Source organism: Corvus brachyrhynchos, unplaced genomic scaffold (assembly GCF_000691975.1).
Source record: "Corvus brachyrhynchos isolate BGI_N302 unplaced genomic scaffold, ASM69197v1 scaffold150, whole genome shotgun sequence".
In the NCBI taxonomy this organism is placed as follows: Eukaryota; Metazoa; Chordata; class Aves; order Passeriformes; family Corvidae; genus Corvus; species Corvus brachyrhynchos.
In genome coordinates, this window is record NW_008236162.1 from 1039399 (window position 1) to 1054700 (window position 15302).

General features: G+C 42.6%; 1 protein-coding gene across 2 annotated transcripts in view; it reads left to right on the forward strand.

Moving 5' to 3' along the window:
* Positions 1-15302, forward strand: part of EBF2 (early B-cell factor 2) — a 123720-nt gene that overhangs the window by 2431 nt on the left and 105987 nt on the right. For both annotated transcript variants that reach the window (XM_008632478.2, XM_017731659.1), the window contains exons 2-6: positions 1139-1295; positions 2280-2343; positions 2604-2659; positions 3029-3102; positions 8972-9040. In XM_008632478.2, the coding sequence (XP_008630700.1) occupies positions 1139-1295; positions 2280-2343; positions 2604-2659; positions 3029-3102; positions 8972-9040 (420 nt within the window). The remainder of the gene's footprint in view (positions 1-1138; positions 1296-2279; positions 2344-2603; positions 2660-3028; positions 3103-8971; positions 9041-15302) is intronic.

The following is a 15302-nucleotide window of genomic DNA, read 5'->3' on the forward strand; positions in this document are numbered from 1 at the left end:
CGCCGCCTGCCAAGCCTCCACGGGAGCGGCGGAGGTGCAGCCGCGTTGTGCTGCCCGCTGGCATCGCCGGGTTTTTCTCCCAGATATCCCTAACAAACCAATAAATCCCAATTTTTACTCGCAGAATGAGAGGAAGCCCCAAGCTAGGTGCGGATGTGGTGAGATCACACCGTACCTCTTCGGCAAGGAAAACACAGGGAAACATCTGTAGTTCTCCGAAAGAGTGAAATACTTCTGCCGGTGCTGTGGAGCTATTCTGGGGACTAAAACCCAAAGCTGTCCAACTTCTAACTAGTCTGGCGCATAAACTGAATCTGTCTATTAAGTAATTTGGAGGTGCTCATGTGCACCTATTTTCTCCGCAGTAGGTAGAAATTTGCCTTAGAGAGAGGGAACAACAACTAATTTCACAAAGAAAGAAAGCTGCAGTCAGGGATATTTGGGTAAACAGAAGCATTTGAATCTTTCCAAGCCAGGAAACGCGTGGGAAACATCACAACGTTTTCTGCAGTCGGGGACAAGATATTCGCAAGGGCTGGTTAACCCGAATCTGAATTCTTTCAGTTTAAATCAGAGTTTCAATTTGCAGGAATCGTTTCAAGTAATTCAGAGACTAAAGACAAACTCCGCTGCCGAGGGAAGTGGCTGCTCTGCTCGAAAGTCATCTCTGCCCGAAACAGAGGTGTCCCCCCGTTGACAGCCTGCCCGTAGGAAAGATTTTTAGGGTCGCTTGTTTTCTCCTACAGGAAAAGGGAGCGGGACCGGGATGTGCAGAGAGCACTTCCAGACCCTCTGACACGTTCCAGCCACTTCCCACCCTGCTGCATTCCAGCAAGGAGCGTGACAGGCAGGGAAATAAGTGGAGGAAGGAAAATACACGCTGCCTTTAGCACCAGCCCCTCTCTGTGAATTACCGTTGTCCTCGGGGCGTGCAGGGAGCGGGGCCACGCCGAAATTGGGGTTCCAGTGCCAGCCCCGAGCCCGCATCGCCCCGTCCCGCCCGGCTGCAGCCCGGCGGTGACAAGGGACAGTCCCAAAGTGCTGTGCCTTTTCTGTTGTTGTTTTGCCGTTACTGCTGCACAACCTGGTAATGTCTTTGTCTCTCCCCCTCACCCCATCCCGTGTGTTTCCTCCACAGCGGAGTAGCTTTGTCCAGAGCCCACTTTGAAAAGCAGCCACCCTCCAACTTGAGGAAATCCAATTTCTTTCACTTTGTTCTGGCTCTCTACGACAGACAGGGGCAGCCTGTGGAAATAGAGAGGACAGCTTTTGTGGACTTTGTAGAAAATGATAAAGTAAGGCTCGTTACCTTTCTTCTTCCTCTTTTCCTCTCCAATTTTTAATCTTCTCCCCCCACTGAGCTGCCGACTTCTAATACCTGTTGTCCCTAATAAAATACAACCAGGGTTTGGTCGAGGTTCAGGTGCTGGGGTAGATCTGTAGCCCTGTGAGTACTACTGTAGTAAAAAAGGGTTAGAAGCCTCTGCTCTGTATCAGGAATTTCATTCACCCACTAAAAATAAAATAAATAAAATACATGGGGGATAAATGCGCTTATTTTTTTTGTACCTACCACATCTGCTGGATTTTATCAGTACGCGAACAGAAGTGGAATCTGACCTGTAATATGTCAGATTATCTGTTGAGCATGGTTACGTGTACTTCCTAAAGCTCCAAAGTCAATGGGAGGACTTGAAAAGCATTTGCTTTTGGATTTTAATTCCATGTCTTGACCACTTTGCATTTTTCAATTACTTTCTTAGCCATGAACAAGATTTTTTAAATTGTGAATCATTAATAACTATCTCACAGGAAATTACGTTTTTAAAAAAGTGTAAGAAATATCCCTGTAACACAACCTTCAGGAAACAAATATCAATATTGACTCAAAATAACACTATTGCAAAGCAATGGTCACAGTAAAATCAAAAGCCGCTGCGTTTACCCCCCCGTCAATCTGCTTTATATTAACTGATTTGAAATGCACAAATTCTTCTCAATGTATTGCCTTGAAAAAGTTGAGAGCATAATGGCAAATAAGAGAGGGAAAGAAGTTCTTGAACTCCTACAGGAAAAGATGTCAGCAGTATTTTGTAGTTTGTCCTGGGTCACCCAGAAGGTTAATATATCCCAATCAGTGGATTCACCTCTTAGAATTTTAATGAACTTTGTTGTCACTTCCATCATGATTATGAGCTCTTGCATTTTAAATGTGCCAAGTGTAAGTTCTGGAAGGATTTTTTTTTTTTTTCCCCCTCTTTTTTAAAATTCCCTTTCAGGAGCAAGGCAATGAGAAGACGAACAACGGCACACACTACAAACTCCAGCTGCTCTACAGCAACGGTGAGTGCCCTTTCCAGGCACCTTCTGGGGGCTGTGCAGCGAGGCAGGGTCTGGCTGGAGGTGCTGTGATTTCCAAAATACACTGAAATTCCCTTTCATGGGGCCCCTTCAGTGCAGGGATGGGCCCTGGAGTTTACCTGGGCTTGGGCAACACCCGGGATGCTGAGGGTGTCTAATAAGGCACTAAATGGGTTTGTTCTGATGCTTTCAGGGCAAGATGCCTGTAGAACATTATTTCTCCCTGTTCTTCCTTGCTCTAGGTGTCAGGACTGAACAGGATCTCTATGTGAGGCTCATCGATTCCGTCACCAAGCAGGTGAGCAGGGCTGATCTGGGCCATGCTGTCCTGTCCCACCTCATCCTTCCTGTTTGCTCAACATTTCCCTGCGTGTTTTTCCTTCTCTGGTTCACTTTGGCCTCTCGCTCGGCTGTATTGCAGACCTGCTTTGGAGGGCAATTGAAAATTGTGCTCTGAAGTCTCTTTTTTTCCCTCTGTGGACTGTAGGCTTTTACCCACTTTGTAGCAATATTTATGTAAAGCTGTTTTCCCTGCACATAAAGGGGAAGGTGTTTATTTGCAGGCGATGGTGAGCAGTGGTAAAAACCCTTCCCCTCACATCTGAATATTCTAAGGAATAAATAACCCCTGATGCCCTTGGCTTACCTCTTCTCTTAATTTTTGTAGCCTATAACTTACGAAGGCCAGAACAAGAATCCTGAGATGTGCAGAGTGTTGCTCACCCACGAAGTCATGTGCAGGTAAGATGACTTTATTAACACATCATTTGTGAGCTTTGCTTCCCTAGATGCTGGAAGAGCCTTTCCGAGGAAGTTCTAGGTAGGAGGAGTTTGATTTTGTTGTTTGTTTATTTTGTTGTTGACTCAGAGAGGGTCTTTGTGTAGGAAGACTTTCTTTTTTCATGTGGGTAATGCTTGCTTGGGTTCAAAACAGATATTTTGAGGGGGGGTGTTCCTATTTTTTTGCCATTTGTTTTTCCTGCAGGAGATTCAGCAACCACAGCTGCACTATTTTTGTTTAAAGTAGGCCTTTGCATGTGTTGTTTGAATCAAGACTTTTATATGCTTATTGCTCATAGAATTTCTGCTCACCTTATGAGAATTAGCAGTTTAACTTATATATTTTTACCTGGAATCTGCAAGATGCTCTTTATGTAATTTGCTTTGGTGAAATATTTTAATTTTCTTAATTAAAGTGGCCTCATTAATGTTCTTTAATTTTGGGCAGTTCTCCCCCAAAAGAGAAACCCCTCAAACCCTTCCTTTCTACACATGTGAACAATATTTAGGGGCCTTCTACTTTTTAATTAGAACAAAAAGCCCCCCACTATTTTTAGCACTTAAATTTATAAATTAGAGGGTGAAATGACTCGAGGATGTTTCTAATAACTTTTGTATAAGTCTGAACTTACATGTACCTTATGTATGTACGTCGTGCTTCCGTGGTAACTTATTACTTTTCCTGTTCTCGGGTAAATAAACCTTTTTTTTCAATGCATATAATAATGCAAACAGTCAATGTTCTTCTATTAAAATGCGCTAAAATGTGCATAGAATGCTCCTTCATAAAACAAGAGGCAAAACCCACTCGTGACCTTTATTAAACACAGTTTGTGATTTATTGTATCAGTGGGAGAGGGTTAAGCTGTTGGACTCAACGTTTCTGCTTTTAATGGTGCAGTTTGCTACTTGGTTGTTGTTTTGTTTTTTATTAAAGTAGCCTTTTAAGTTAATGTAGCAGTGAGGGAAGCTTATTTGGACAGAATTTTTATCAAGGGGAAGTCTTGGTTTCAGTACTTAATTATGTCAACAATTCCATTACTTTTTAATATAATATGAATCAGGTATTCAGTATGAAACAAGTATATTTTTTCTCTGTTGTGCTTAGCTCTCATTAATTTAGTAAATGAGTTTTTGACCAATATTTCCATATTTATGCCCAAACACAATGTATATCACATATGAAGGGTGCATCGGGTGGGCTTTACAAGGACCTGGTGACGTATTGGCAAAGATCAAAGGTGTATAAGTGACTTTCGGGCACGTCTAGAACTTGTTTATATAAATAAATACAAATATATGTGTATGTATATATGCATCCATGTTGTTGAAAGGTTTCACTATAACCAGGTGAAAATTAGAGAAGAAAAATCTGATTTCTTGTGCAGTTGGGTCGTGGTTTGTGATAACGTAACAGCGGTGAGCCCATTTCTCACCTCCACTCTCCCTGCACAGAGCGCAGCGCTGGTTTGGAAGTTCAAGCATTTCAGCACCTTCTCATCCAAATGGACTTGTTTGATTTAAAATTAATTTGGCTTTCCCCCTGCTTCCTCTCCCTGCCTCTATGGTATCAAATGCTCTGCTCAGCTTTGATATTCCTGAGCTCCAGTGATGCCTGCAAACCTTCTCCGTGCTTGATTTAAGGTAGCATTGTACAAATCTAAGCCATTATTCTGATTATTCTCAGCTCTGCTGCTTGATAGATTAACCAAGGAAGAATTACAACTCAGGGACATCCTTCCCATGTAAAACACAGATTAGTGGAGGGAATCAAAAGCGCTCTGTAACCTAATGAAGACATTTGATTTTAAATGTCGTGTTTTCCTGAAGTATCTCCAAGCAGGATGCTGTGTATTCTGAAGAGGCATTACACACATCACTTTGAATAATGCCAGGGGAATGGCTCCAACTCTAGTTAAACTTGACATTTTATTTTATTTCTTTTAAGTACAATAATCAAATCTTCCTCATTGTGTGCTGCTTAAGTGGCAGCATCAATTTTTAAAGCCCCTAGTTTAGTTTGCATTAGGAACAGTATATAAAATTTTAATGCACTGTGCCCACTCTGCTGTCGAAATTGATGCCTACTGCTTTTGAAAAGGAAAACAAGAAGGGTCTGTCTGTCTTTCTGCTCCTCTTCCAATCCTCCCTAGTTGAAGGAAGGGCTTTTTGGGGGGGATTTTTCAGTACATAACCACACATGGAGATATTTTTTGCTGTGTGGAGACGAGCGCCTCCGAAAGTGCCCGTCTCTCCGTCAGACAGTGACAGATGCCTGCTTAGCAGGAAAGTTGTCTAAATATTGATACGGCTGCACCAATCTGTCATAGCCATTGAAAGTTCAGCTCTCGATAATTAGTGCTTTCAGCGCTTCCAGTGTGAGGCTCGATTTATTCATTTCCAATCTGAATTTTTTTTTTCCATTTGGCTTCTTATGGCCTGATAGGAGCAGTTCCTATTGGGTGGGTTTGTGTGGAATAACACTATCCTGACGGATGGAAATCAAGGTAAAACACCCTCATCTCCTGGAATAACTTTTTTTCCCCCCCAATCCTCTTCCTTTTCTTCCAATTATCGACTGAGAGGAAACTCGTTGTTATGCTGCTGCCAGCAACCCCCTACGCCCTCAATGCTCAGAGGGTTAAAAGGTATTATAATTCGAACAGAAGTAGTCTCAGGGTCTACAGCTGGCTAATAACAGAGTTGTATTGAGTGCAGCGAGCCCCACAGCTGTGACTTTCGCCACAAGGCTCAGACTAGACGGGAGCTCTAATCAGCTGGGCCAGGCGGCCACTGGGGCCCGTGTCTTTATCGGCCAGATGGTGTGAATTTAGACACTTTTGTTATGCAATTGCAGGGAGGAGTTGGGCAGAAGAAAACAAAACAAAGGCCACCATGCTGTGAGCTTATTTGAGTTTGAAATTAGAGACAGATTTTTTTTTTTTTCTTTAATTTTTTTATTTTGGTGTCGGGGTGAGGGGAGGGAAGTTGAGGGATGAATTTTAAAACCATTTTAGTCAAGTGTGAGGAGGGGAAAGGATGAAAGTTTGGCTTTGGCGTGAGGCTTCTGGGGTGCTCAGTTTGGAGGACTGGGGTTGTCTCTGGGAGCTTTCTGGGTTTGGTTTTAGGTTTTTCTGGACTGTTCTTAACATAAACCATCATTTTCCCCAAGTAGATCTAATTAGAGAGGAAAGTATAACAACAAAAGATGTAGAAAATAATTTAAAGCCTTGATATTCTTGTCTTAGGCAAATGAGCATCTCTAAAGGTGTATTTCCAGCCCAGTGTTGTAGCAGAAATGTAAATATTGGTGAAGTCATGCCAATAGTTTGCTTAATGAGGATATTGAAGGCCTGATCCTGGACCACCAGAGTCTGGGGGCTTTGGCTTGGACTGAAATTGGAACCAGTCAATTCTGCTGCAGGCAGCACTTGTGAAACCAACCCAGTGGAAATGCTCCTGCTTGGATATGGGGTGAAATACTTGGAAATGGGGATTTAAAGATTTAAGAGGTATTTTTCCTTAAATGTTGGGCTGAAACATCCTCAGTCCCACTCTGATTTATGTGCAAACAAGTCCTTCACTGGAAGCAGCTCTTCTCCCTCATCAAGATTTTTTTTAATAGACTTGGGCTCAGAAAGTACCATGGTCAAAGGGGGAAAAGTTTGTCACTACCAAAGATCTGCTCCCCAAGAATGATAGGATTGTAGATACCAGTAAAATATTTGGAGAACTTCAGCTGCAAGCCACAGTTTTAGAGGCAAAATATTAGAATATTACAAATATAATTAAGTTCAGAACTGCAAAAATTGTGGAAATAGAAAGAAAACAAGATGCACTTGTTTCTGAACCCAGCCACGTTGTGCTCAATCTCACAGAATTCATCCTAAAACACTCTGCCAACAAGTGGAACCATCCCTGGAATCACTACAGAAATATTTTTAAAGCTGGGTTCCTTTGTTTGCTTTATTATAGTGGCCTGGAAAGCAGCAAAGATTTTATTCCCAGTGTTATTTTCCGTGTGTTGCTATATTGGACATGACGAAGTACGTCCCAAATTTATGTTCCTTTGAGAGGATTTTCTGCTTTTTTGGGGGGTTTATTATAATTTTCTCCTTTAGAAAGCATCTCCCATCTTGGCTCCTGGTATAAAAACCCTCCATTCTTTCTAAACACTGATTAGGCAGTGAAATCCATAAAAGATGCACTTAAAATAAAGTTGGGAGAAGGAGGGAGGGTAATGTTCTGCACTGGTGTGAATTACCAGAGCTGCACTGAAGTCGATGGAGCCATGACAATTTACAGCAGCTACAGGGGCTGCCCCAGGGATTTTTAAATATTTAGTGTATCCTTTTATTTTAAAAGGAGTAGCATCGATGAATAAGTGCAGGTTTGAGGCAAGGGGAATGTAGGAATGTTGAAACAGTTGGAGCTGCTATTTAAATAGATCTGATCCTTCCAGCTCATGTGGCTGGGCAATTCCAGCCCCAGAGCAGGAACTTCCTGGAAACTGGAGGAAATGTTGGGATTTTTCATAGCTGAAAGAGGGATTTTGGTCTAAATGCTCATTTTAGGCATTTTGTAATTTAATATTAGGCATATCAAGAAAAAAATCCCCACTTCAGTATTTTATACTGCCTTCAGTGAATTCAGGTATTTTATTTATTTCTTCTTTTAATAATTAATTAATTAATTCTGCTTAGCATTGCTCCCCAGTTGGAAAACTCTGAGATTCAGAATGCTTGAGAATTTTGCAAATGTATTCAACACCCCTGTACAAAAATCCACCAAAATTTCTCCATCCCATGTGTGTAAATTTGAAGAGAAACCTCTGCAGAATGTGGAAAACATCTTCTGGAAAGGCATTTGTGTGATCAGAACCTGAACTGGTGACTTTTGATGGATGTGGGACTTCTGATAGAGATTTTTAAAAGTTTTGGGTGCCTCCATCCTCCCCATCCCGTGTTGGCTTTGATTGGAAGAAAAAACCTGAGCAAGAAAACAGCTTGAATCTTCTCTCTTGCTCCAGATTATTGAAAGTGAGGATTTCAGAGCTAGGACTGCTTTTAAAGTCTATTAATCTTCTGGTACTCAGCTGCTGTGTGTGCAAGGCACATTGCCCACGTCAGCAATTGTATCAGTGGAAATAAATTAATGAAATGTCTCTTGATTTTTAAATTTTTATTATTATTTATTATTATTAATATCATCATTGAATATGTATAAATTAATAGTTAATCTTAAGGGTTTATCACTGAAACAATTTCAAAGGATTGCAAAAGCCAACCTGAAAAACATCTCTTCAGATCCTTTGCAGGATCTAAGTGTGTTCTGGCTTTTCATGAAGTGCTGAAGTTTTCTGTCACCATATGAAACTTAGATATTTAATAATAAAAAATACAGTAATATAAACAAACGTATTATTGGAATACACCAAACAATTCGGTTGCTTATAGTCAGTTCTAACACCTTTTGATGGACTTTTAACCCCGCATAACCCATTTGGTCCTGCCTGTAATGACATTATGACATCTGTTAATCACTTATTGGACCTTTATAAATATCACCTCAGTCTCAAGTGTGACCATATTGCTGTTCATTTTTGGCTGGGTAATTCAGAGTGGATTACAGGGAGCCAGGTGCCAAACTCCAGCTGGAACCAGCCAGGATTTGGGCACCCAATTCCCTTAATTTTCCCTTCTGGAAAGCAGGATTTTTACCCTTCCAGGCGTACGTGGAGCACTGAAGCTTTTCTGACAGACTTGGAGCTGGTTCTTTGCTCTCAACTGTCCCAGTGGTTCTTTAAATTTGGTTTTCTTTCCCTCTCCAGTCGGTGCTGTGAGAAGAAAAGTTGTGGCAACAGAAATGAGACTCCGTCTGACCCTGTGATCATTGACAGGTAGGAGATGAATCCTCATTTTCCTGCAAAAGCATCCCAAAATTATTGTTTTTCACTTTGAATCATCTGAGGGTGTTTCTTGCTGGTTATTTCTTGGTGTCTGCCATTTGGGGACCTTGACAAAACTGATGTTTATTTTTTAAATGAAGTTCTGTTTTTATTGTGACCAAATATCCCATGTGTGCATCTGGAACATTCTCTCCTCACCAGGGATGGGATCCAACTGGATTACTGAGACAGATAAAGCTTTGAGCAACCTGGCAGCTTCAGCAACGTTCTTTAACAAAAGAACAATATTTTTGTATAAATGTGGGGAGAAAGGGAGGGGTAAAAAGGCAAAAATGCGACATTAAATCTGACAGTTTGGGGATTGTGAGCAATTTTATGTACAACAGCTTCATGTATTACTCAGTTCCAGCTCCAGGTTTAGGTTCTTCTGCCAGTTTTTAGGTCAATAACGAATGGGGAGAGCAGCACTTTGTTAAACCATGAAGTGGCACTATAAAAATTGTGTGTGTTTGGGGGAGCTTAGAAAACCTCCTTGCGGAAGCCACTGACATGGAAGGGTTTGAAATCTGGAGTTCAGCAAGGCTCAGACAGGGAGAATAAGAACAGGCAGAGCTGCTTCAGAAAGGAGCACACATCTAAGGGCTCCAGAAGGGCAACGGTAAATAAGGCAAAGCCAGGAAGAAAATGTTTTCCCCCAGATTATCCTGTAGTAACTGTTAAAGGGTTCCTTTTCCCTGAAGCAGCTGCCACAGAGAGCTGATGCTGGAGTGGATTGATTTTAGAGTCAGTTTTTATGTCTGTCTGAGTCTGGGCTGTTCTATCTCCTTTCTAAGAAGCTTTACTTGTCACAGTATTACTCGTGGACTTGTTTTGGCACCCAGAGCAGTAAAGCTGGTTTGAATAATGGTCTGCAGTAATTGCCTTCATTTTTTTTTCTAGCACAGAGTTAATCTAAATTTTGGAACTCTGATGGATGTGATGGGTTCTCCCTCTCCCTTTACCCCATGGTTTTCCCTTTTAATTCTGTGCTCACAAGCTGTGGTTGGGGCCAGAGCTGAAAGTTGCAGTGAAATGGGCTCTTTGGGGAGCAGAAGTCCTGGATGTGCCATCTTGACCTTTCCTATGCAATTTCGAGCTTATTTTTGGCTGTGTCAGTGATTGGTATGAATCTGCATTTGGGAACTTTCCAGCCTGAAGTCTGAATTTTCTGGGAAGCAGCTCAGGATAGAAGGCCCTGGATTTGCCCCTGGATTGAAACTTTGACAGGGGCAGTTTCTACCACAGCTGAATTTGTAATCCTGAGCCAGCTGCCTATCCTCGTGCAAAGTGAAAATTCTGATGCTTCCTGGGGGGCTTTGGGATCTGCTGATGTAAAATGAAATGGAAACTATGAGAAAGAAAAACCTTGTTCTTTCTAACAACTGTGTTTAACTGTGCACCACAAGTCACCTGTTGTGCTCAGTGAGTCCCAAGCTTTCCTAATTTGCTCTAAGACCTCTCCTAACTTCACCTAGACCTCTCCTAATTTGTTCTAAGCCCAGAACTTTTTTCCTGCCTGCCCTAACAGCAATAGGCATTCTCTTGGCATGGAAACATCCTGCAGGCTCAGGCTGGCAGTTCCTTTTTGTGTGTTGGTTCTTCCTTTTCTGTGTGAGTGTGTCTCCAGTCCAGGTGAACTCTCGAGCTCAGTGAGGGTAGATGAGGGAAATAAATAAGGGGTTCAGCCTGATAAAGCCACTCCATTCGGTGTTAAAGGCAGTCACTAAATCAGATTTAGGCCCCAGAGAGAAGAATTTTTCCCAGCTCTGCCCTGCTGTCTGGAGGAGGCTTGGCTTAGTCAGCAGTGTGCTGAAGAGAAGCAAAACTCAAAGCTAAACATTATTTTTTTTTCTGCCACTAACCTGTGGTGCAGCATCAAGAGCTGGCAGAGTTATTTCTGCACAGTTATTTCTGTTCCACCTCTTTACCCAGCGAAACAGGGCCTGAGCAGTGAGGGATAATCCTCTGCTACATCTCCATCAACACATGTGAAGCAAATAAAATAACAGAGTTGTGCTGTGCCTGCCTGTGCACAGAGGAATCCTTGGCTTGTCTGCCATCCTCACACACCTCCACAGCACCAAGGTACAACTGCTCAGGAGTTCAGCTGGACACTCCACTCTCCCAAAATACACCCTGTGGGGTCATTTTTTATTGTCTTTCAAACAAGGAAAGCCCTGTGTGCTCTGGACTAGCTAGGGAGCAGTGCTTTGATTTATTTAGGGGGTCTCTCTATGGTTTCTTTAAAGGAAAACACCTCTGCTTAGGAACCTGGCAGCAAGTGGAATTCAATTTCTGAAGTGCACCTTGCAACCATGTGGGTCAATAAATATGGTGATATTTTCAGCTCAGTGATGCCTTCATGGTGGGTTGCTGTTAATTTAAAATGAACTACAGGTTTTCTTTAAATAGAGATTGAAATGAAGGTGTTTTTCCCTGGTGTGAAATGATAGGTAAATGTAAAATCTGCCATGTACCAGCGCAGCTGTAACATTCTCTCGTGTCTCTGGAGAAGGGAAGAAAGAAAAACGGAGAGAGAAGAATTGCAAAAACACCTCTGTGTTATGCAGAGTTGTGTCTAAGCAGTGTGGGCACAGTGAAATAGAATTTCCATGGAATAAAATTCCAGAATCTTTGAGGTTAGAAAGGCCCCCAAGGTCATTGAGTTCAACTGTAAGTCCATCATCAGTGCAGTGATTTCCCCTTTATTTGTTTCTCTCCCCACTTTTTTACCTGCTGGGTGCTGGAGGGAGACACGATTCACTGGTGTTCCTCAAATCCTGGGGGCTTGTATGTCTGTTTAAAAAGGAAGAAATAGTTCAGTGGGAAAAAAATGTCAGCCCTGTTGTTGTTGTTGTTGGGCTTTTTCTTCTCCTTGAAAGAATTCCAAAAGTTCTGATGCTGAATAAAACATTTCTGCAGTGACCTTTGCTCTGGGGACTGGATTTAGATCCGAAGGCCCTTGCAGTTATTTTTCCACTCCCTCTTGGAAATGAGAACGTTTTCATATGAAAGGGAACTTCTCCACTGAAACTTAGTGTGTGCCCTCTCCTGATGGCGGAGCTCTGCAGGATACATCGGAATATTTCATTTCCTGTGATGTTCTGAGCCAGAATTTGAGTGTAACTCTGGTCAGAATTTGATTGCAGAGTGATGCCTCTGATTTAACAGGGATGGCACAGCTCAGATCCTGCAGTGCTGCTATTACAGGTGTCCAGAATCAGGAATTCCACTGGAGCATGGGGCTGGAAGGACCTGGGATTACATTTTTAATCCAGAAGCGCTTGCACTCCAAGGTTTTGGACAATGCAAGCCATAATCAGTTCTCAAAATGTCACAGCAAGCTTTAACTTCGTGTGCACAACCAGAATTAGTCAGAGCTAAATTGGTTCTGGTGCGTTCCCATGGTGGATCCCAGCTCTGGTGGGTTCATCCTGGATTTCTGCTTGCCTTTTGAAGTTGGTATCTGCAGAATTGGTTGGTTTAAGAGGCATCAAAAATGTAAATGTTATTTTCTTCCCCCTCTCTCATGGCTGAAGTGGTGGTCCTTGATGTTCCTGGTAGTTCCTTGAAACTGGAGAGTGAACTTTGTGTTTCCTTTATGGAAATCATGGACAGGAATATGAGGCGGAGGGGCTGGGGGGGCTTTTGGATGGAAGGGTGGAAGCTCATTCCTTTGAAGATGGCACTTCCAACTGAAAACTGTATTTTGTCACGCCTGTGTTAGAATTACTCAGTTTGTTGCCTTTCCCACCCTGCTTATGCAAATAAAAAGAAACTTGGTGTTAGGATTATGAGGTCATGGAAGATGCAAATGAATTCAATTAATCATTTTACTGCAGATTTTCTCTCTCATTTTAGGTGAGTTGTGTCATTTTGGATGTAAATTCATCAAATGGCAACGATCTTCTGTTTTTTTAAGTTTCTTTGTGTTCCTTGAAGATTCAAGCTCTTTAGAGGAGGTTATTTTGTGTGACTGTTACTCTTAATGCTTTACTGAGTTTACTGAAGCTGTGATTTAATTGAAGTCTCTGTGGTACAGGGGAGAATTGGTGTGACTTTTTCGGTTGAAAAATTTGCTTTTTTGTTTTCTTACCTTTTTTTCCCCTCTTTTCTGATAAACAGAAGAAATTTACATGTGATTAAAATGAAACCTCTGAAACAGTCACAAGAAATCTCTGTGTCATTCAAACAAAACATCTTAGTTCAATTAAAAATGCAGCGTCACTGGGGTGGGACAGAATTTTTTGTTCCTACAAGGGAAATTCCTCGGAACAGCACAAAAACCTGGGAGCACAAACCCTGTGCTGTTTGTAGCTGCTGCCTCCATGGTCCTCTGCTCTCTTTGGGCTCATGGAACGAGACCTTTTAGCTGAGGTTCTTTCAGAATCCAAGACATTGGGTCCAATTCCTTCTACTTTTACCCTAAACTCTTCCTGATTGTCCTGCGAATCTGGTGTGTGTTGCTACCACATGTCATTAATTTATTTATTGTGATTGTTGCTGGGGAGGGAATGGAGGGGATTGGAGTGGGTTGTTGGGCTGGAGACCAGTGCCCAGCTGGGTCAGCAGGCAGTGGCACCAGCTGAGCACTGGGCACACTGCTTTGGGGGGTGGAGAAGGGCAGCATCCGTCAGCTGCCACGTGCTGCAAAGGCAAAACTGAGGCTTCTGTAGTTATTACTTAACAAAAAACCACATCACCCCCAAAGCCTGAGCACAGCTGGCAACTTGTCAGCCTCTCTGGGAAGGAGCAGAAGAGCCTGGATTACATCCCTGTGCCGTGGGGGTCCGTCCCTTCACGTGGAATTGGGGTGCAGGGATGGAGGTTTCCGTCCCTGCTGGTCCCCTGCCCTCCCTGCTGCAGGGACAGGGGGCTGAGCTGTGCCTGGGTGCCTGGCACGTCCCACAGGCACTAAAACTCACTTCAGGATTAATAGGGCTGGACTTTACATCTTCTCTGTGTGTGTGTCCCTCCCTCCCCACTTCCCTCTCCCTAAAAAATGCAAAAGAACACGAAGATGAATTTTCATTTTGAAGGATCTAACTTCAAATAAGTGCAGGCTTCTGGCTGTTTCTTTTCCTTTTTCTCTTCCTTTTTCCTTTTTCTTCCTTTTCTCTTAATCTCAGCCATCTGAAAAGGACTTAATCCCTTCCACCTCCCTTTTGGGGTGATCCCAAAACCCACTGGGTAACACAAGGATATTTCCTCATGCTCAGAGGCAGAACAGCAAGACTTGAGAGACCCAGATTAAATTCCCACTGACACTGGGTTGCCCTGTTGCCCTAAGTGATGTGAGTCCATGCCTCAGTTTCCCCCTTAATACAAAGCATTAGCAACTACCTGGCTGTGGAAAGTGGTTTCAGATCCCTGAACAGGAGTTTTTGGGGTTTATTTTTCACATTCCTGCTGCCAGGAGGATTTAATCTGCATGGCAGAGTTTGGTTGTTCCTGTTCTGCCCCATTCTCTGTGGCCCTTGTGAGTCTGCCAAGGCAAAATGAATGTCTGGGATCTGTTGCTGCTGTGGGGTGAAACCAGGAGCTCTTCCCAGCTCCCTGAGTGCCCCAGTCTCCCCTTCCAAGCCCCCAAAACTTACAATGATCTCTCCCCTTGTCCTAGGGAGTCAAAGTCCTTTGTTCACTGCTAAACCCTGCTCTCCTGCAAAGAGCTGCTGTTGTGCCATCTGTCTCTTTATGAATTTTTTAGTAGACTGGATGTTTGTGGGGAGTCAGTAACTTAAAGTGCACTATCCCAGCCATTTGACAAGTGGTTCTCTTAGTGCCTAATTTGTTTGTTTCTTTTTATTTTCCCCTCTCTTTTAGACAAAAAGAAAATTCTTTACTAGTTTGCTGTCCAAAACATCTTGAAATCTTTGATGTGTGCAAGCACTTAAAGCTTGTAAATGGACTAAACTAGAGAGTAGTTTGTGTTGCTTAATCTTTTTCATTTAATGTCGACAGACAACAAGTTTTCCAGCAAGCTGGTGAGTCAGAAGAAGCTTAAATGTCTTTTTGAGTGTGCTGGAAAAATGAAGAATGGACGGGTTGGGTCTGTGGAAGTCCTGGGTTCTGTTCCTTTCTCCCCCTCACAGTCCGTGTATTTCTGTAGCCATTCACAGCATTTGTGTTTAACTATAAACCAAGTATGTGATTTTCTGGCTTTCCCTGATAACACAAAGGCACATTTGCTGAGAACTGATGTGTGGAAATAGTG